Consider the following 21,743-nt stretch of genomic DNA (forward strand, 5'->3'; position numbering starts at 1 on the left):
AAGCGATAGAGAGGGAGGAGGTGGAGAAGAGACGTGGAGACAAACAGAGACTCTGCAGACAGCAGGAAAGACAGACGCAAGCTAGGAGTGAGGAACAGCATTTTACCTGGGAAATGCCAAACTCAGCTCCTCAGGGGCTTCCTAATCTATTGGGGAGAGGTCTACCCCTTCCCTCCATTGCCCCTGTAAGAGCAAACTCCAAAAAGGCTGCACTGGACTTTCCTGCTCAAGACTGGGGGAGTCAGCGTTTTCCCCAGGAAAGGTACAAGGATGGAACAGCAGAGAAAGCTGTAGCAGCTGTGGGCGCTGCATTTGGCAGAGACAAACTGTGGGGGGATTATTGATCTACCTGGCATCAGTCCCTGCTGTAGGTGAAGGTGGAGAGAATAATCCTAATGAATGACCGATTTCCCACTTGCTTTACATTCTGTTTGAAGACTACCAGAGTTGTAACTAGGAGAGTCTATCTTATTAAACTTTTGAGTTCAAGCATATTTCTAGCTGCTTGTGTCTCTGATAGTCAATGGACCAAGGAAGTTTTGAAGCGTCTTTGCCCCCAGACCCGCTCACACACCCCATCCAGATTTTTTTTAAAAAAGAACTTAATGATAATATTGTTACTATTGCCACTGAGCACGTTTACTGGGGGGGGGGGATCATTTCCTGTCCCTTCTAAAGTTCTTTAGTTTTTGCCAGGAAAATGAACAATAAAAAAACTTCATGCATACATGCAAATAACTAGGGCTGTGCACCGCTTCATTATGAAGTTTGAATAACGAGGCGAAGTGGGCTGTTTTGGAGCATGGCCAGAAGGGAGCTACTAGAGTACTGTTGCTCCTTTTCAGATCTTTTGCAGCACTTTGGCTAAAGAGTGGAAATGGAGGAAAGGCATAGAGTTTTTCCTTCGGCCAGTTGGTGTTCAGTGTATCTACTCCTTTGGTTCTGTAACAGTGGTATCTTGAAAGAAACCTTGGCAGTTTGGATTGGGTCAGGAGGCAAATAGGTCCAGAGTTAGTGGGCCAAATGGTTTCTGGATTTCTTTGAAAATTGCCAGGTGGAGGCTCCATTCCCCTGGATCTATCTGTTGTAGACTCAGGACATCTGCAGTGTGATTCTGTATTCCCCTGATGTGTTGTGCTGTGATGGAGGCTAAGTTCTGCTCACCATCCCAATGTAGCATGGTCTGGGGTTCTAGATGAAAAGAGTGTGATTTAGTACCTCCTTGACGAATTATGTGCACCATGGCCATGGTGTTGTCTGTCCTTATAAGGATATGGGACTGTTGTAGTTGATGGGAGAAACATTTCAGGGCTAGGTGTATTGCTCTCAGTTCTAGCCAGTTGATGATGAGGCTTTTCCCCACGTACGCCATTTGCCTTGAGTCACTTGGATGTTGCAGTGGGCTTCCCCAGCCTTCAAGGCTGGCATCTTCTGTCCATATGATTCTGCTTGGTTCCTGGAAAGGGGTGCCCTTCTGTAGGTTCTGAGAAGATCGCCACCAGTGGAGGGATGTTTTGACGTGGTGAGGTAGATGTACTGAACGGCGGTCCTTTTGTGCAATCTGGGCTTGGAAGGGAAGGAGGAACCATTGCAGTGGGCGAGAATGCACCTGGCCCATGGGATGATGCCTAGGCATGATATCATTAGGCCTCGTAGGTGTGTGACTTCCATTAGATCTGTTGTTTGTTGAAGTTGGAGGTTCATTGATAAAGTTTGGAGCTTGAGTATTCTTTCTGGGGAGAGGAATAGGTGTTGATTAGCACTCCTAGGTGTAGAAGGGACAGAGCAGGAGTCGGGTGGCTCTTCTTTTCAATTATAAATCCATGACTTTCTAGGCAGGTGATGTTCAGGTCCTGCAATGCTTTGTGACTGGAGGGGGATCTGAGAGGTAGGTAGTCCCGATATGGGTAGATGTGCACTTCAGCCAAAGATGAGCTACCGGGGACACCAAGATCTCGGTAAGAACCCTGGAAGCAGGTGGTGTTCTTGTGCTGGGAGCGTGATCTGGACCAGGCTGGTTCTGGGAATCTGTAGCTTTTGGACCAAAAGGACAATCGGTTAGTATTCCTGAAAGAGCGAAAGGAAGAGTAAGTTTTGGTGAAGGGTTATTTGTCTTCTCTTTTGGAGGAAGAAGGCATGACCTGTTTTTTGTCTGTGGTCTCTATAAGGACTTCTTTTAAGGCTTTCTCTCTGAACAGATGTGCTCCCATGAAGGAGACAGAAGCTAAATGTGCTATGGAAGCATTATTTACATTCCAATGCTTGAGCCAGATGAAATGCCAAGCTACAGGAGTAGCTGCCGTACAGCAGGTAATAAATTGAAGGGTGTCTTGTGTAGCATCAGCTAAGAAGGCAAAGGCCTTAAGTGAGCTTTACTAGGCTCCTATATAAGGAAGTTAGATTTAGTTCTTTATTAGTTATTATGTCTTCTACCCATAGAATGGAATCCCTGTTTTGGACTTCCAGTCGGAGCCAATGTTGTCCTGGTGGCGTTCTGTGGAGTCCCTGCAGGACGCTATCTCAAACAGCTTTTAAAAGGTTGAAAAACCTTTTTATCTTCCCCTGGAATGAAAGGGAGAAGCAAGAGCAGCATTCTGGATGAAGCCTTGGAAAAACAGCTTTTTTTGCAACGCAGCAGAGAGGCTGGACTATGAAGAAAGTCTGCCAGAGATTAATCACCGCTCAAAGTTGTTTTGAAAACTCCTATCTAGTTAGGAGGTAAAACAGGGCTGACGTGCCCCAGTATAGTTTTTAGTGTTTATGGACTAAGGAATACCAGCAATATTTGAGGACCTACAAGATTTGTTTAAAAAGAAGGATGACAACACCAAGTGCCGTCGACCCCTTCCACACCTCCCCTGGCAAAGGCTTCGAGAAGTAATGAAAATATAGAGGAGTTACTTGCTCTGATAAAAGCTTTGTCTTTGCAATCTGCTGAACAGGCTGAGGCTGGATTTAATCCAAAATTCCATCACCACCCTGCAAGGGGCTGTGGATTTAATTAACAACTCTTGGCAAAAAATGGAGGCGAAAGTTAACGAGCTGCAAGATCGAGTGGCAGCGCAGGAGATCGTCTCGAAAGCTTTTCATAATAATTTTTCTGCAAGAATCTCGCAACTGGAGGCTTTTACATGCAGAGCAAATGTGTGTATTACTGGTATCAAAGATTTATCTACTGATATAAATTTGTTTAGAATGGAATCCCTGGCAAATAGGAGCAGATGGCTGAAGCTCTTAGTCCAATGGTGCTGCTTCATAGGCTTTCTTTAACACAGCATCAGACTTTCTCTCTCCCTGATCTTTGAGGAGGTGCCCCCGTCTTTGGGCCTTATTGCCCCTGAGAGTAGTGCTGCTACTGGGGCACCTACCAGGGGTGTTTTAAGTTCTTCCATAATGTAGTGTGGAAGTCTGTAGAGTTTTTGAGCAATATCAGCACCCTTCTTACCTTGAAGGGGTGATTTCCACTCTTCCTTTATTATCTTTTTGAACGTATTAGGAGAAAGTACTTCTCTGGTCGCAGGCTTGAGTTCAGGGAACATCACCACTCCTCTGGGTAATGTTTTTTTTATCTGTTTCTGCAGGGTTAATGGCTAGGGAAGCAATTGCTTTTGACAGTAAAGGCAAAAATAATTTTTGTTAAAGAATCAGATGAATTTTCCTCAACCAATTTTATGTTCAACCCTCTCTACCCCGCATCTGAATCAAGTTCCTGATGGGAATGCATGGATTAATCACTGTCTGGGTGATGCTCAGTAAAAGTAGTTTATGTTTTAGTATTGCAGCCCATGGCTATGGAGCATGGGTCTGGGGAATCTTCGCTTGAGTCTGCAGAGGAATGATGACTGGCCATTGTACTGACTTGGCTGTGGATCTTTATCTTTGGTTTTATCCTTTTTTATTTCTATTTCTAGTGTTTGGAGGAGGGGAGGAAGAAGACTCAGAGGTGTGTGAGTTGTGGTTACACTTTATCACCAGTCCTGTTTTTAAAGTTTGTTTGTCTAAGAGATGATCAGTTAAATAATCCAGCAAAGCTTTTGTGAGCTGGGAGAGAACTGAGTCATTTAGTTGAGAAACATCAGTAATCATGGAGGTGTTGTGTTCCTTATTCCTTTACCTGGAGGTAGAATGGGTGGGGGGAGGTGAGGTTTCATTTTGGGGGTGTGGATTGCAACTGCTACCCAAAATGGCCATCTGCTTGATTTGGTGGGAAGCTTCCCAGTGGGGAAGGGAAAGCACCCTCAGTCTCACCCTCCTGGCTGTTTCAGCGTCTAGTTGTCGATGAGCTGATTCCTCCTCCTCGGAGTCCAAGTTCAGGCTGATGGCCAGCTCCACATCTTCTTGGAAGAGGGTGGTGTGGTCCGAAGACTCAGGTGGCCTGACCCCCAACCGCTTCTTTCCTGGCTGTAACGATGCTCCTGTGATCTTTGCAAGATTCAGCAAGCAGTGTAGGCCTGCAAGCCAGTGATCTCGCTTCCCCTTCTCTCCAGCCTGGTCAGTGAAATCTGCTCTCCTGCTGTGAGGGGAGGATGCTAGGGTTTTTGTCTTTCAGTGGTCTCCTAACAATCCAGAGATGAGTGATTGTTTTGTTCTTTCTTAAAGCCTCGTGTGGTGCAGAGTGGTAGGTGGCTGTATAGCAACCAAAGTTCTCCCCACGACCTGAGTTCGATCCCAGCGGAAGCTGGGTCCCAGGTAGCCGGCTCAGGTTGACTCAGCCTTCCATCCTTCCGAGGTCGGTAAAATGAGGACCCAGCTTGCTGGGGGGAAAGGTAGTCACAACTGGGGAAGGCAATAGCAAACCACCCCGCTACAGTCTGCCACAAAAACGCTAGCGCAAGCGGCGTCCCTCTAGGGGTCAGTAATGACCTGGTGCTTGCACAGGAGGAACCTTTCCTTTTAGGGGCCGCGGTGGCTTAGTGGTTAAGACGCTGAACTGCAGACTGGAAGGTCAGCAGTTCGAGACCCGAGTGCCACATGACGGAGTGAGCTGCCGTCTTCAGTCCCAGCTCCTGCCAACCTAGCAGTTCGAAAGCAAGAAATTGCAAGTAGATAAATAGGTACCGCTTCGGCAGGAAAGGTAACAGCGTTCCGTGCACCTCGGTGTTCAGTCATGCCGGCCACATGACCACGGAAGCGTCTTTGGACAGCGCTGGCTCTTCGGCTTAGAAACGGGGATGAGCACCGCACCCTAGAGTCGGACATGACTGGTTGGGGACACCTTTACCTTTTACCTTTTTTAAAGCTTTAGAAGCCTTTTTCGCTGGAGGGGCCATGAAGACAGAGAAATAACAGAAATAATGGTGTTTTTTGGTTTTTTAAAGGGGAAGGAATTACTGAGGAGATTAAGGTTTAAGAGGTAAGAAAGATGAAAATTTAAAAGAGAGTTTGAAGACAGGAGAGGTCTTGAGTAGGAGGAGAAGAAATTAGCTCTGTCCTGGGCGAAAAGCAAGGGGGAGCCTGGTACCAATAGAAAGCTCAAAAGTTTTATTCACATGGTCCCCGCCTTTCCTGGGCGATAACGGGGAGATAAGCTACTGCAGGATGCCTTCCTCATACCAACCTGGAAAATAACTGTGTGAACCCGCCCTCTGATTACTGGGGGAAAGAGACAGTGAGGGTGCACAGCCATGATGGGAGAGCAGGCTGGATGGGGAGAGGCCTGGTGGGCCAGAGGTTCCCCACTGCTGCCCTAATGCATTGCTAACTTCATTGACTCAAATCAACTACGCCTTAATGTAAGAGTTTATTGTGAAAGAATTCAGAAGAACTATAGGACATAACTTGAAAAACCCAGTTAAAAAGGTCAGATATGGGACCAAAATAGATATTACATGGCAATGTAACCGTTTCAGCAATTTTTTTAAAATGAGAAAGCTATGGGACGTTTCAGTCAGGAGCAGAGCAAAACAGCTGGGAGGTGGATCGGAACCCTTTTCCCTTCAGCCGTTTTTCCTCTCCAAAATATCCTCAAAGTTGCTTTTCCAACCACAGGCATGCTAGAATGCTCCCCTGAAAAATTCCCTTGTCAAACTAAGAATTGTACAGACTCTTGGGGTTACATCCAGTTGTGGTCACTCCACTGTCCGAAGGCATCCACAATCAGAACGGAGAAGTGATTTTCAGCCATTCTTCCTCACCCTGCAGCCCCAGCAGAGATTTGGGGCAGGGCGGGGGTGGGACTACAGAGGGGAGGGGGAATTGTCAAAAGTCACCTCTCTCCTTGATCTGCTGACTTCTTCCATCAGCAGAGTTACCCCTACTGGATACAACTCTTAACAGATGCTATGGTGTAAGCATCTGCCTTGTGATGCTGGATACAAATTCAACAACACTTGTTAAATGCAGTTTAACCTTTATACTTAGTTTCAAAATTTGGCCTATGGAAGTTACTGAAACCAGGTCTCAAGAAAAGAGAAATCACCACAAAATATAGTTGGTCTCTAAGCCAAGCATCCATGAACAGTTTGATTCTTCATTCTCTAATCCTAGCCAGCCCAAAATAAAATACATTTACTATTTCTCATGAGGAAAGTTAACTCTACTCAAGTTCTGCACAGACAACAGCCAGCTCTTTCAAGTCATAAGATCAGAAGAACCCTGCTGGATCAGACCAAGGGTTCATCTAGTCCAGCATTCTGCTCACACAGTGGCCAACCAGCTGTTGATGGGAGACCCACAAGCAGGGCATGAGGGCAAAAGCACCCTCTAGAGCTGTGCAAGTCATCAGAATATCTAGAATTACTTGCTGCTGCTGTTCAGTCGTTAAGTTGTGTCCGACTCTTCGTGACCCCATGGACCACAACACGCCAGGCCTTCCTGTCCTGCGCTCTCTCCCGGAGCGTGCTCAAGTTCATATTCATTGCATCGGTGATGCTATCTAGCCATCTCATCCTCTGCCATCCACAACTCCCCAAATGATATTGTCGCACCAAAGGCTAAACCCTAGAACTAGCCTAGTAGTATCTAGAAGTGGTGCTTTCTTTGCAAAAAGTCTAGTGTGGAGAGGCTGGGGCACATATGCTTTTACCTTATGGGTAAGTGCAAGGAGCATGTCAGAAGACAAACACTTTCAATGGCTATGCCTCACTTGCTGTAATCCTTACAACACCCCTGTAGGGCAGGTAAGTACTGTTATCCCCACACTGTGGATGGGGGCAAAGAGAATAGCAGGTTGTGAGGTGACAGCTGAACAGTCTAGTTAGTCAATATGCTACACAAGTTCTCAATATAACAGGCAACAGTTCTATATCCCTCTTGCCTGATGTAAAGTGTACTGATCTCTGTGCTCCCACAGTTCTTCTAACAACTTTTACTTTTGGACTTAAATATAAGAACATAAGTGCCATATTGGATCAGACCAAGGGTTGATCTAGACCAGCATTCTGTTCACACAGTGGCCAACCAGCTGTTGTGGGAGACCCACAAACTGCTGTTGACCAGGAAACTACAAGCAGGACACGAGTGCAACACACCCTCCCACCCATGTCCCCTGCAACTGATGTACACAGGCTCACTGTCTCTGGTACTGGAGGCAGCACATAGCCATCAGGACTAGTAGCTATTGATAGCCTTCTCTTCCATGAATTTGTCCAGCCCCCTTTTAAAGCCATCCAAATTGGTGGCCATTACTACGACTTGTGGTAGCGAATTCTGTAGTTTAACTATGCACTGTGTGAAGAACTTCCTTTTATCAGTCCTGAAACTCCCACCAATCAGCTTCATGGGATGACCCCAGGTTCTAGTATTATGAGAGAAGGAGAAAAATGTCTCCCTATCCACATTCTCCACACCATGCGTAATTTTTTACGACTCTATCATGTCTCCCCTTACTAGCCTTTTTTCCAAGCTAAACAATCCCAGCTATTGTAACCTTCCCTCATAGAGGAGTTGATCATTTTAATTGCCCTCCTCTGCACTTTTTCCAGCTCTACAATATTTTTTTTTTTAGGTGCAGTGACCAGAACTACATGCATCATTCTAAGTGTGGTCACACCATAGATTTGTAAAAAGGCGGTATGATATTGACAGTTTTATTCTCATTTCCTTTCGTAAGTATGCCTAACATGGAGCTGCCCCCCCTTTTTTTACAGTGGGCGCACACTGGGTTGACATTTTCATCGAGTTTTACCACCACAACCACCAGATCTCTTTCTTGGTTGGTCACTGCTAGCTCAGATCCTATCAAGCTATACTTGAAGTTGGGATTTTTTGCCCCAACGTGCTTCACAAGTGCATTAAATAATGATGTGAAATTAGTACATTAATTTTGACAAACTCATCAGAATCTGAACTGTTCTTTAAAGTATCGCAGTAATTATAACATTAGGGCATATAATTTCCATTTAATTTAATTTACCTTTAGTTCATTCATCAGCTTTTCTCTCCGTCCTTTAAGTACATTCACCTCTTTTTCATCCCAGTATCTAGCCTTCATTTTTAAATAACTTGATCCTCCTGAAATTATTCCAGATTTCAAAAATAAAGTTCCATCAAGAGCCACTGTCTGAAAATTAAAGACATTTGTATTTTGTTTTTTAAAGATCAATATCACTAAAGGATAATTGCAGCATAGCAACACTTCCTGGACTGAGGTGACAGCCAAATGTGAATACAATTCCCTACCCACAAATAAATATCTATGTTCTATTGAATTTACCCTCCAGGGAGACACAGAAACCAGAGCTTACGAACAGTTCCAGAGTTTAGAATCAGGACAATTATATATTATAGGAGGCATTTCAATGTCCTGCAAATTGGCTTAAAGGTTTAAGCTAGGCATGATAGAATCAGAGGTTATCGTATACTACGGGGTGCATAAGCCACAGCCTGCATGTGGCCCTTGGCTGTGTGACCCCCTCCCACTTTTCCCCATAGCTCAGCAAATCAGCTGGACTGCAAGAAAACACTGCAGAAAGGAGGACCTCAGAAAGACTAAATGACCTTCAGCAGTAGGCTGAGAATCTCCATTCCTACCTCTAATGAGTGATCAGAGAAAAAAAAGCAATTTAATCCTTTAAATTTTAGAATTAAGCTGTGCTTTTCATGCCTGAAAGCTGTTGCACTGGGGCTTACTTCTGATTAGACATGCCTAGAATTATGCTATGGCTTGCTGGGAAAATGTCCAATCTGTAAGAACTATATTTATGTATGTGTGTGCACACGTGGCCCCTGGCCCCGAGTGTTCCGCAGATGCAGCCCTCGGAGCCAAAGCTGTTGGGCACCCCAATATACTAGATAAATAAATTTAGAGGACTGCTAGTGTTAGGTTCATAAAACTCAGCAATTCAACCAAATCCATTTGCTATGAAAAATGATGATCGCTAAAAAGAAACAACTTAAGTTGTCACAGGTGGTCACAGAGAGGAAGGCCAGGATCTCTTCTAGATCATCCCAGAATGCAGGACACGGAATAATGGGCTCAAGTTACAGGAAGCCAGATTCCGGCTGAACAAGAACAACTTCCTGACTGTTAGAGCAATACGACAATGGAACCCATTACCTAGGGTGCTGGTGGGCTCTCCCACACTGGAGGCATTCAAGATGAAGCTGGACAGCCATCTATCAGGAATGCTTTGACTTAGATTCCTGCATTGAGCAGGGGGTTGGACTTGATGGTCTTGTAGCCCCTTCCAACCCTACTATTCTATGATTCTAAGTGTTTATCTATATCTCCAGAGTCTAAAGCCCTTCCCGGAGTGTAGTACTTCAGAATGCTGGTGGGGGATTACATGGTTGAACGTTGCCCCCAATCAAAAATACCCTGCTTGAGGTAAGCTGGGAAAAGCATTCCAGTGTAGCCTTCTATAATAGCTGTGCAAGAGGTTTCTGGCACTGGCTAGCATTCAACCACACAATGTTCCATTGCATTTTGATGTGGCATAGTTCCAGGAGGTCCGCAGCATGATTCGTCCGAATATGCCTTTAAAGACCAGCCAAAAGTCATATTTTAAGACCCAGCTGTTTAGCACTTACTTTCAGTCGGTGTGGACCATCAAATGCTAATTGTTTTGCTTCTTTTACTGTTTCACAGACTAGACCATTCCCACAAACGAACTGAATTACTTTCTTCAGTGGAGGAAAGGCTGTCTGTATGACATCAATCATCATTTTAGATCCTTTTAACTCTCTTAACTGTTCATTGATAGGTTCCACCTAAATATTAAAACAACATTTAGAAAATGTAAATTAGATATTACCAAGGAGTCTGATAATACACTCAAAGAAACTATATGAGAAAAATCTGCAAAGATACTTACTAATATACCAAATTTCCTTTCAGACACAACAGAATGAAGAAAGAAATACAATGGACAAAAAAGGGGGCTGCAGAGATGGAATTACAACACACAACATATACAAAACTGGAGACTTTAATTGCTATAGAAGTACAGAACCTTCTAGGACTTGATTCACAATACACATTAACAATATTACTGAAGGAAATATAAACTACTAGGGCTTTCCTGGAAAGCTGCTTTCAAGTGAAAGTATCAGAGAACCATAAAGTTGGAAAGGGCCATTTAGGCTATCGAGTCCAACCCCCGCTCAGTGCAGGAATCCAGTTTACAGAATCCCCGATACATGCTTGTCCAGTCTCTGCTTGAATATCTCCAGCAACTGAGAGCTCACCACCTCCCACGGCAGTTGGTTCCGCTGTGTGACTGCTCTGAACATCAAGAAGTTTTTCCTGGTGTTCAACTGAAATCTGCCTCCTCGTAACTTATGTTCTCAGCTAGATTTTAAGAAAAGTCTACCTCGAGGTAATCCAAAGGAAGAAATGTTTCAGGCTCAGCTCTTTCTTCCTTGAGGAAACGAATACAATCTCTAGCTGCTTTTTCTGAAGCCACAACAATCGCAGTCATATACTTGCCAAAAACTTTGGTAACAGCAAGCTGATACTTTTTATGGATAGGATGACACAAGTCAACCAGTCTTCCAAACTAAAAAACAAGGATATGTAAATTAAAAGTTGAATTTGTGCAACACACTACATTTCATGTTAGTTCATTTTTCATACATCCTCATAAAACCAATTATATTTTTCTCTTGACAGAAGCATCAGTCGTCAAAAGGTTTCATAAAACCTTACGTCTACAATCCTTATTCCAAGGGCAAAGACAGACACAACATTTTTGGAGCAGTGGGTCCAATTTAGAAGTACACTCACCTGCATTCAACCTGAATGGACCTTTCTTCTCCAGCATCAAGCTCTGACAAAACAGTTGAGCGTGTTTTCAGCAGAAGCTGGCTGTGCTCAATGCTGATTGACTTGGAGCTAGTGATGTAATCCAAGAAACCGTCACCCAACAGTCCTTGGCACAGTCCAAGACATGCAGCCTACCCACAGTGTACAGGAAGGGGCATGACAGACAACTAAGCCTACATTGGATTCATTGGTATTTGTACACCTGTCATTTCTGTAGTGAAACCGTAGGAAGCCAGACTTGACCTGAGATTGTAGGACCCACTGACCCAGTTCAGATGTAACCACAGCCCATGGGGTTGTCAGGAGTGAGCTGCCTCCTGCCCACCCACTTGCCACTTCATTCTGCTTTTGTAAACAACCCAGGAACTGGGTTGTTCATTGTGATGTGTGAACCCAGAACTCTGGGTTGTTGCTGGGAAATCAGCCCAGAGTTTTAACCCAACAACAAACCTTGAGTTAAAACTCTGGGTTGTTTCCCTGTAAACAATCCAGAGTTCTGGGTTCACACATCACAATGAACAACCCGGAAACAGGGCATTCCTGGGTCGCTTACATAAGCAGAAACGAAGCGGAAGCAGCGAGTGGGTGTTTGCTCACTCCTGCGTGGCCCCAGCTAACCATAGGTTGTTTAACCCACGGCTGGTCATGACATGTGAATCAGGTCACCATTTGCTTTTAACACTGGAACACTTGATGAAGCAGATGTGCTGTACAAATATTCTGAGTTAAGGCAATCCCAAATGTATATTATACAGCAAAATATTCAGATAATTAGGATGGTCTTGCACATAAAATATTCAGCAGGTGGTTTCCTACTCCCTGTTCCTTTTGCTCCTGCTGCCAGTGTCGGAGAAACAGATTGCTTTGGCAGCTGCTAGTCTATTGCTCTTACAGACAAAAAGCTATACAGCCATTACACCTACAGTAGCAATTAAGGGCTCAGGGTATTCTGATGTTCAGGATCTCTTTCAAGAATGTAGACAGATATGTACCCAAACTTAGCAGAAATAGTTAATGGATGGTCAAATTTTAAAGAAAATGCCAAATGTTCCTAAGTGTTTGACCATCAATTAACTGCTGTATCTCTGCGAATTTTGGCACACGGCTGTCTCCGGTCTTGAAAGAAAGTCTCTGAGCTTCAAAATGAGCCCTTACTGACAGTACGTCTCATTCTAAAAAAGGACTACAGGCTCTAAGGGTAAACAGATTTTAAAACAAATTTTTGGAAGAGCATAGCCCTGACCCCAGCGATAGGAACTTCTAAAGTTTTTGGCTGTAGATGCATTTCAATATTTATAATAACACGGCAAAATGAAAAACAAATCCATGACTATGATGCAACCCTTATTTGATGGTTTGAAATGGAATAACCTTATAGTGCTGCTGCCCTATCCTACCCAGAGAAATACTATTAACAAAAAAAGGCTTCTCATTTGCACTTATCCCCAGAATACATGTCATCTGGAACACTTTTCAGTGTTACAGTTATCCAAGTAGATAGCATGATACAGGAATTGCCTTTTCTCAAGTGAAAATACTGTCTATTGAGTATTATCTAGTTACCACATAATCGGGATATAGTCTTTTGAGGCTGGCCAGGTTTTCAGCTCTCTTCTGCTGGCGCTTCCCTTCATAGACATCAATTTTAGCATTGTGCAAGTCGCTAACAATTTTATTCAGCTCTTCGTTTACTTCAGCGATTCGTATCTTTGAACTTTCAAGTTCATTTGTCAGCGCTGCTGCTTCTTGTTTTTTCTCCGCTAAAGATGCACTTCAAGCCAAAGCAAAATGGAAAAAAAGCAGTAGGCCAATTAGTTTAATCCCAACTAAGCAATACTGCCATAGATCCTGCGAGTCACAACCTATAGGTCTGATACATATCTGTGGTGCCAGCACAATATTTTGCACAAGACTAAAATACATTACTGTCATGTTTGTTATAATTGGAATATAATTTTTGCATCTTCAAAGACACCGAATAGAGAATTATAACTAAATTACAGAACCTAAGCCAAAATTCCAGATTATGGTAGTATTTCGATGAACTGTATCTTTATTTGCCTGATTTAGGGCGCAATCCTATACTTGTTTAGACAGAAAAGGTCCAACAGAAGTCTTTTGTGAACTGCCCAGAGAGCTTCGGCTATGGGGCAGTATAGAAATGCAATAAATAAATAAAATAAAATAAAATAAAGAACCATTTCTAGCATTGCCCAGCCAGGTAGGCTGGGAGTTATAGGACACTTTGCTATCTAAACATGCACAGGATTGCACCCTTTTTATAAGTGATTAGTAACCACCACAAATGCATCTCTGCTAGCCTTCATTCAGTTGATATCTGGTACAGAAATGGGAGAAGTCACAGATCCAGTGGTGGGCTAGCGGGTGGTCCCAGGCTCAGGATGGTGACCCAAAACAGCAGTGTTGAACTGGCTTTCTCCATGAAAAGCCCCAACAATGTCTACCCAAGTACAGTCTGAGTCGTGGGATGAACAGGATTCTGGGGATGCCTGATGCACTGGTAGGGAAGCCCTTGTCCATCTGGGGAACCTCAACCTACAGTAGGAAACAGGCAAGCAGGACCAATGGGATGTGACCCTCTTGGACCCCTTCTGCACTTGGAGCACCAGGTGACAGAGACATTGCAATTGAAGTGAACTCTCTGCTTCATTGTGGAATCTGCGGAGCTTTAAATGTTGAAGAGCTGACTGAACAGCTCATAGAGGCAGAAGCTGGGAGAATGATCTAATAAGATCATCCACGTAAGGATAGACATGGATCAGCCGTAGCCTGAGGTAGGAACCTCACAACTGCCAAAATGAAGCTGGTGAACATCCTCAGAGTAAATATGAAGCTAAAGGGCCTTCATAGAATCATAGAATAGTAGGGTTGGAAGGGGCCTACAAGGCCATCGAGTCCAACCCCCTGCTCAATGCAAGAATCCAAGTCAGAGCATCCCTGACAAATGGCTGTCCAGCCTCGTCTTGAAGGCCTCCAGTATGGGAGAGCCCACCACCTCCCCAGGTCATTGGTTCCATTGTCGTATTGCTCTTACAGTCAGGACGTTTTTATGGATGTTCAGCCGGAATCTGGCTTCCTGTAACTTGAGCCCATTATTCCATGTCCTGCACTCTGGGATGATCAAGAAGAGATCCTGGCCTTCTTCTCTGTGACAACCTTTCAAATACTTGAAGAGTGCCATCATATCTCCCCTCAGTCTTCTCTTCTCAAGGCTAAATATGCCCAGTTCTTTCAGTCTCTCCTCATAGGGCTTTGTTTCCAGTCCCCTGATCATCTTTGTTGCCCTCCTCTGAACCCTCTCCAGTTTGTCTGCATCCTTCTTCAAGTGTGGTGCCCAGAACTGGACACAGTACTCCAGATGAGGCCTAACCAGTGCTGAGTAGAGGGGAACTAGTACTTCCCGGGATTTGGAAGCTATGCTTCTATTAATGCAGCCCAAAAGAGCATTTGCCTTTTTTGCAGCCACATCACATTGTTGGCTCATCTTCAGCTTGTGATCGACAACAATTCCAAGATCCTTCTCGCTTGTAGTGTGGTTGAGCCACGTATCCCCCATCTTGTAACTGTGCCTTTGGTTTCTTTTTCCTAGGTGCAGAACTTGGCATTTATCCCTATTAAATGTCATTCTGTTGTTTTCTGCCCAGCGCTCCAGTCTATCCAGATCACTTTGAATTTTGTTTCTGTCTTCCAAAGTATGAGCTATCCCGCCCAATTTTGTGTCATCTGCAAATTTGATCAGCATTCCCTGCACCTCCTCCTCCAAGTCATTAATAAAAATGTTGAAGAGCACTGGGGCCCAGGACTGAGCCCTGTGGTACCCCACTCGTTACCTCTCCCCAGTTTGAGAAGGTCCCATTCATAAGCACTCTTTGAGTCCGATTCTGTAGCCAACTGTGGATCCATCGGATCGTTGTTTCATCTAGCCCACTTTGAGCTAGTTTGCTCATCAGGATATCATGGGGCACTTTGTCGAAAGCTTTGCTGAAGTCGAGGTATATGATGTCCACAGCATTCCCACGGTCTACAAGGGAGGTGACTTGATCAAAAAATGAGATCAGATTTGTCTGGCAGGACTTGTTTTTGACAAATCCATGTTGGCTTCGAGTAATCACGGCATTGTTGTTAAGGTGCTTCCAGATGGATTGCTTTATCATCTGCTCCAGAATTTTCCCAGGGATTGATGTCAGACTGAGTGGTCTGTACTTCCCAGGTTCCTCCTTTTTACCCTTTTTGAAGATAGGGACAACGTTAGCCCTCCTCCAGTCATCTGGCACTTCCCCCGTCCTCCATGATTTCTCAAAGAGAATAGACAGTGGTTCTGAGAGTTCTTCTGCCAGTTCCTTTATTACTCTAGGATGCAGTTCATCTGGCCCTGGAGATTTGAACTCATTCAAAGTAATTAGGTGTTCCTTGACCATATGCCTATCCATCTCAAGCTGCAATCCTGCCCCTTCAGCCTGTACTTCACCTTTGCCAGGGGGATCATAGACCCTCTTTTGGGAGAAGACTGAGGCAAAGTAGGAATTGAGCACCTCTGCCTTTTCTTTGTCATCTGTTACCATTTTGCCATCCTTATTTAATAGCTGAACCACCATTTCTTTCCTCTGCCTTTTACTATGCACGTAGCTGAAGAAAGCCTTTTTGTTGTTTTTAGCATCCCTAGCTAACCTCAGCTCATTCTCAGCTTTAGCCTTCCTGACGCCATCCCTGCAATTCTGTGCCACCTGCCTGTACTCTTCCTTTGTTACTTGGCCTTCTTTCCACTTCCTATATGTGTCCTTTTTTGTTTTCAGGACATCCCTAAGCTTTTTGTGAAGCCACATTGGCTTCTTCTGTTGTCTTCCACCTTTTCTTCTTGTTGGAATTGTTTGTGATTGTGCCTTGAGAATTTCCTTTTTTAAAAGCTCCCACCCATCTTGGACTCCTTTTCCCGTTAGCGTCGCGTACTGATAAAGCCTATTGGTACGTGAAGCAGAAAACCCTTCAGTGAACAGTAAGAATGGGGAGATAGAGATGGCCTCCCAAGATCTATCATTAAGAAGATTTTACATCTCCAGCTCCTGCAGTATGGAAGAGAATTTCCATGCGGAATTATGCATGGAATGTACTTTTTAGAAACTTGCTCAGGCCCAGAATGGTCCTCCAGTCCCAATTCTTCTTGAGCACAGAGAAAACTTGAGATGAAATGTCACGTAGAGATCAATGAACTTCAGCCAACACAGAAAACAACACACTTAAGACCACGAAAATCAATTACCTTAAACAAGCTTTAGGGCGCAATCCTATGCATGTTTAGACAGAAAAAAAAGTCCTACAACTCCCAGCATGCCCCAGCCAGCATGGCAGTCTGGGACATGCTGGGAAATATAGGCCTTTTTCTGGCTAAACATGCATAGGATTGCATCCTTACTGTTTTCAACAGTGGTCCAATATGGAGAATACCTCCATAAGTCAACTCTTACGAAATCCAGTCCACTCCAATTTGTATCTCAAAAACATGTGGAGTACACTTGCAGATCTTAGGGTATGTAAGGCTCTCCTTTAATAATCAGTTTTGCTAGCCAAAGCCCTAAATGGGAAAAACCAAACAAAACTCTAGCAAGAGATGTTAATCGAAAAGCTTCCTTTGGTGCCAAAAGTGATGAATTCCAATTTAATCAGATTTTATAAATACATACGAGCATGTCCTGCTGAATTCAGTCAGCTTCTCTACCCGTTTTTCATTATCTTCTGTCTGTTCCATAACTTGTTTTATACTTCCCTTAAAAAACATAAGATACTTTATTAAAAAAGAACTTTAGACTTACCTTAACCGCTTAGGGATTTTATTAGATTTAGTGGTATATAAATATCACTCACTTACTCACTAAATAAATGTTCATTGTCTCAAGTGGATAGAGGTTACCCTAGGTGTGGTTACTCTACTGACCTGCTTTCAGTCAGGATTATGCAAAATACTCCAAATTTGGTCTTCCTTCCAGTGGAGGCACTGACTGTTTTTATGGTACAATTTTAAAATTGCATTGGTTTTAATTTAGTTTTCAATTGCTTTTATTTTAATTTGGATTCTTTGAAAGCTGCCTTGGGAGGTCATTGAAGGATGGGGCATAAATCCCTAAAACAATGAATGAATGAATGAATGAATGAATGAAAGTTTTCCCTCAGAACTGCACTTTTGGGGAAGAACAGATATATCGTGAGGAATACAAAGGAATTCTAGACAATAATCTTCCTGAATGATTTGAATTGCCTCACTTTCTGGGAAATAAACTTTCCCACCTAGGTGAAATTTCTTAACTCTTCCTGGTAATGGCAGGATATTCAGAGCCCTATTAAGGGCTTCTGTTCCTGGTTATATTCAACGTGCATGAAGAGAGGAGTGCTCGAGCTCCACCCCTCTCCTTTGTGGCATTTGTTGCCTTCAACTCATGGACAGCGACTGTCTGAAGAGGACAGCCTCCTATATCCACTCGCCATGTGAACCTGAATGCTTTGTATTGTTTTCTGTATTATCTGATGTGATCAATATATTATGTTTTACTATGTTATTCTATTTTATGGTTTTACATTTGATCTTGTAAACCGCCAGACAACTTTGGCTAATGCGTAGTATAGAACTGAAATTAACTAACTAACCAACAAAACTCTCTTTGGTGAACTTTGGTCAGTCATTATATCTAAGCCTAACCTAAAAGGTGAAATATAAATTTAAGAAATAACAAACAAATAATTCAAGTGTGACAGATAAACCTAATAACTCCTGATACATATATTCAAGAGTACTTAACGTTTTAACATTACTCTATCATATTTCTTAGGGTGGTCAAAGATAACATAGGAATTCAACTCCATATTTGTGGTCGCCAAGCATTAAAACCAAAGCTAATGGCCTAAACGTACTTATTTAAGGCTTCCTTCCAAGGAAATTGTTAGGTCTGAACTGAAAGGGCAGAAATGACAATAACTCCCTATTCTTTCATTTCCTTATACTGTGTAGCTTGGCTTACTTGCTCAAGTCACCTGAAGCTATATGTTCTACATGCAGGGTTTTTTTGTTGGTGGTGCACCCACTCTCTGCTTGGGCTGCAGATCATACAGGTTGCTTGATGAATAGCCCTGCCTTTAGAAAGCAAGACAGTCCATGGGTTGGTAGAGGTTTTTCATACCTCTACCAACCCTAGAATACTTGGCTGTATCTAATGCCAGTCCCACGTGGAGCACATCTAATGAACTGAATGGGACTCAAGCCAATCATGACTAACTTACGTCCCATTCACCTCAATGGGTCCGTTCCAAGTAGGACGAACACTGGATACCGCCCAGTGTTTCCTCCAAAGTAAAAGAGGGTGTTGTGATCTGGGTATTAAAAAGATCTTATTTTAGCTTCTTGTCCTGCTTGGAGCTGCAATGCCACAAACATTAGCCTTGTAAGATAAGCCCCACCGGGAACAAAAAAGCAGTACTTGTTTCTAAACAAGCATGCAGAGGATGGGGCTACAAGTTCAGGCACTGAGAGACTTACAGCAGCCCAATTTAGGGATGTGCGAAAGTCACTCACCTTTTGACGAAATGTGATTCAAGGTGGGAGGGAGGCGCTCCGTCCCTCCCCCCGAAATTCTGGCCGGGAGGGAGGCGCTCCGTCCCTCCCCCCGAAATTCTGGCCGGGAGGGAGGCGCTCCGACCCTCCCCCCCGAAATTCTGGCCGGGGGGGAGGCACTCCGTCCCTCCCCCCCCCCGAATCCTGGCCGGCCAGGTGCGCAAATGGCGGCGGCCATAGCCACCGCTGTTTGCGTCCCTGCAGTCAGCCGTGATAGGCTACGTAAATGTTTACGTAGCCTATCACGGCTGAGTAAAAAAAAAAACCCCACATGTACGCAAATGTATGTACGCAAATGGGCGCCACCATTTGCGTTCCTTATTTTGGCACGTCTAATCTACGTAAACATTTACGTAGACTATGGTGAAAATAAGGGGAACGCAAATAGTGTAGCGTCTACACTATTTGCGTTCCCCTTATTTTCGCCATAGTCTACGTAAATGTTTACGTAGACTAGATGTGCCAAAATAAGGAACGCAAATGGCGGCGCCCATGGGCACCGCCATTTGCATATGTGCGGGGGTTTTTTTACTCAGCCGTGATAGGCTATGTAAACTTTTACGTAGCCTATCACGGTATTTTTTAGAAATCTAGCCGTGATAGGCTACGTAAATCTTTACGTAGCCTATCATGTTTTGTTGTTGTTTTTTTTACTGGAAATGGTGGCGGTGGCAGCTGGTCGGAAGACCGGCTGCCGCCGCCGCCGCACCACCGCCGTCAGGAGGATTCGCCCAAGGTAAGTCCCATCCCAGGGGGGGCGGGGGGGCAGACTGTTTCGCCACCGATTTCGGGGGGCCGAATGCGCTGGCATTCGGCCTCCCTGAGATTCGTGGCGAAATTCTCTGACATCCCTAAATCCAATGCATGTTTTCTCAACAGCTTAGTCTCATTCAGTTCAGTGGGGTGGACAATGGAGCAAAGATCTTGGGCTCTTGTGAAATAGCATATTGGTAGAGATGAATGAAAGAAGGAAGTTTCTCTCCCCCCACTCCCTTCACCCAATGGCTTTAGGTAGCAGCCAGCCTGGGGAGGGCTTAAGGAGCAAAGGTCCCTTCTCCTGAGGCTCCCCATTTCCTAGGATCTCCATCCCTTTTCCACTTTGGTACCAAACTGACCTGTTAAGATAGCTAAATAAAACAGTACATTACTTAAAAAAAAAAAGTCAGCCCTGCTGCCAGATGAAAGAAAGATGCTTCCTTCCTGGGATATTTATGCTTTATTGCCAGAACTAGCCCAAAGGGAAGTCGAACTCTGCTTCTCTTTGTGGCTAGTTCTGGTTTCTCCTCCCTGGAGCTAAGAGCACATAGAAACCTCCCTCATCAGAAGCAAGCAAACATATTGAATCCAGGGGCTGGCATAACAAAACAAAAAAAGTTCAGAGCTGTTATGCTTTGGGGTTCAACACATGAGGCTTTTTATTTCACAATTTACTGGGGCTTCTGTTTCCGCATTCTAAGCAAGATAAAGATCAGCTCTTTACACAGGCAAGTTCTTCACAGCCTCAGGGTGGAGAGTCTCCTGAGGGATTCAAGTATCTCTCGCTCACGCTCTCTCTCTGCAAAGCAGTGTGCGGGAGGTGGGAGTGGCTTTGTTGCTGTCAGCTGTTTACATGGGGTATTGCCATCTTCTTCCTCCTCCCGCCAGCTCTGCACTCGCTTTGAGCCTCTCCTAGCCAAGCCAAAAAAACTCTCCTCCCAGTCCAAGTCAACAGGCAGATATACTGGGGGGGGGGGGGGGGATTGTGATTTTCCTGCTCCACCGAATGGCATCTTCTTCCCAGGCTGTGGTTATAGCGAAACTGCACATTTACATATAGCCATTAAAGCGGATTTACATTTAAATAGTGGATTATCTCAGGATTTGTTTTTGTGGGATAAAGATCAAAAACAGCTGAATGTGCCCTGAAGGTTGACAGCATCATGTAAATGACCTGCATAGTTCCATGAGTGACTAATCATGAGTGCACTATAAATGCCTCATGTAAAGACAGCCTTTGATTGAGGCAGGATTGGGAAAGGCTCCTTCCACTGAAGAAGGCCAAGTAGAAAGACATTTCCCTAGCCCTGCATTCAAAGCAAGTAGGAGCAACCAATTCCTGGATAGCCTCCATCACTGAAGGTAATCGTCTGTAATGTGCAGGAAGAAGGTTGGCTCCCATCTTGTAGGCCATCATACAGCCTTCCTGACACAGCACTGTTTCCACAAGCTTAGAGATTTCCATCCTCAACACTGTGAAGCAAGCATCATTACAAGCTCCCATCTGCTGGGGTCCTCATCATTCTCTCCTTTCCCAGACTGTCTAGATGCAAAAGGGAAGGTAGAAACGAAGTCCCTTGGTGTTGTAATAGTGTAACATTAACATGCACAGAAATATGAAAAGGCCAATAATTTTAGAAGGCTCAACCCCGGCCCCCAAATTGTTTTTAGTTGGATTACATTTACAAGTACCTCGGTTTCCTTCTGTCTCTGCTGATAAAATGACATCTTTTCCTCATCTGCCTTTTGCTCCCACTGCAGTTTTTCCAGTTGCTGAGTCAATATAGCTACTTTTTTCCTCACTAGTTCTTTCAGCTCCTTATATTTATTTATCTGGACACAAGCATACAAGTATTACCAAGTAGGACAACTGATAGTTACTTGCATCAAAGCTAAAGTATTACAGTACAATCCTATCCATGTCTACTCAGAAGTCTCCCTATTTTCAATGGCGCTTATTCTCAAGTAAGTGTATAGGGATGCATCCTTTTATTCTTTCTAGGGTTTAATGCAGGGGTGGGGAACTGTTTATGCCCTGGGGCTGGCTTAGTGAGAGGCCGCAGCTCAGTCATAACATGTATGCTTTGCATGCAGAAGGCTACAGATTCTACCCCCGGCATCTCCAGGTAGGGCTCAAAAAATTCCTGCCTGAATCCCTGGAGAGCC

The 21,743-nt window shown here is 44.2% G+C and overlaps 1 protein-coding gene across 3 annotated transcripts in view; it reads right to left on the reverse strand.

Moving 5' to 3' along the window:
- Positions 1-21,743, reverse strand: part of SMC1B (structural maintenance of chromosomes 1B) — a 72,423-nt gene that overhangs the window by 26,502 nt on the left and 24,178 nt on the right. For 2 of the 3 annotated variants that reach the window (XM_084811294.1, XM_084811293.1), the window contains 6 exons: positions 21,270-21,410; positions 16,903-16,985; positions 12,767-12,974; positions 10,752-10,937; positions 9,970-10,149; positions 8,354-8,500 (listed from right to left, as the gene is read on the reverse strand). In XM_084811294.1, coding sequence (XP_084667420.1) covers positions 8,354-8,500; positions 9,970-10,149; positions 10,752-10,937; positions 12,767-12,974; positions 16,903-16,985; positions 21,270-21,410 — 945 coding nt within the window. The remainder of the gene's footprint in view (positions 1-8,353; positions 8,501-9,969; positions 10,150-10,751; positions 10,938-12,766; positions 12,975-16,902; positions 16,986-21,269; positions 21,411-21,743) is intronic. The other variant, XM_084811295.1, reaches the window with a different exon arrangement.

The sequence above is a fragment of the Heloderma suspectum genome, chromosome 7 (genome assembly GCF_057233095.1).
Source record: "Heloderma suspectum isolate Gila_16-S chromosome 7, 16-S_ref, whole genome shotgun sequence".
Taxonomy (NCBI): domain Eukaryota; kingdom Metazoa; phylum Chordata; class Lepidosauria; order Squamata; family Helodermatidae; genus Heloderma; species Heloderma suspectum.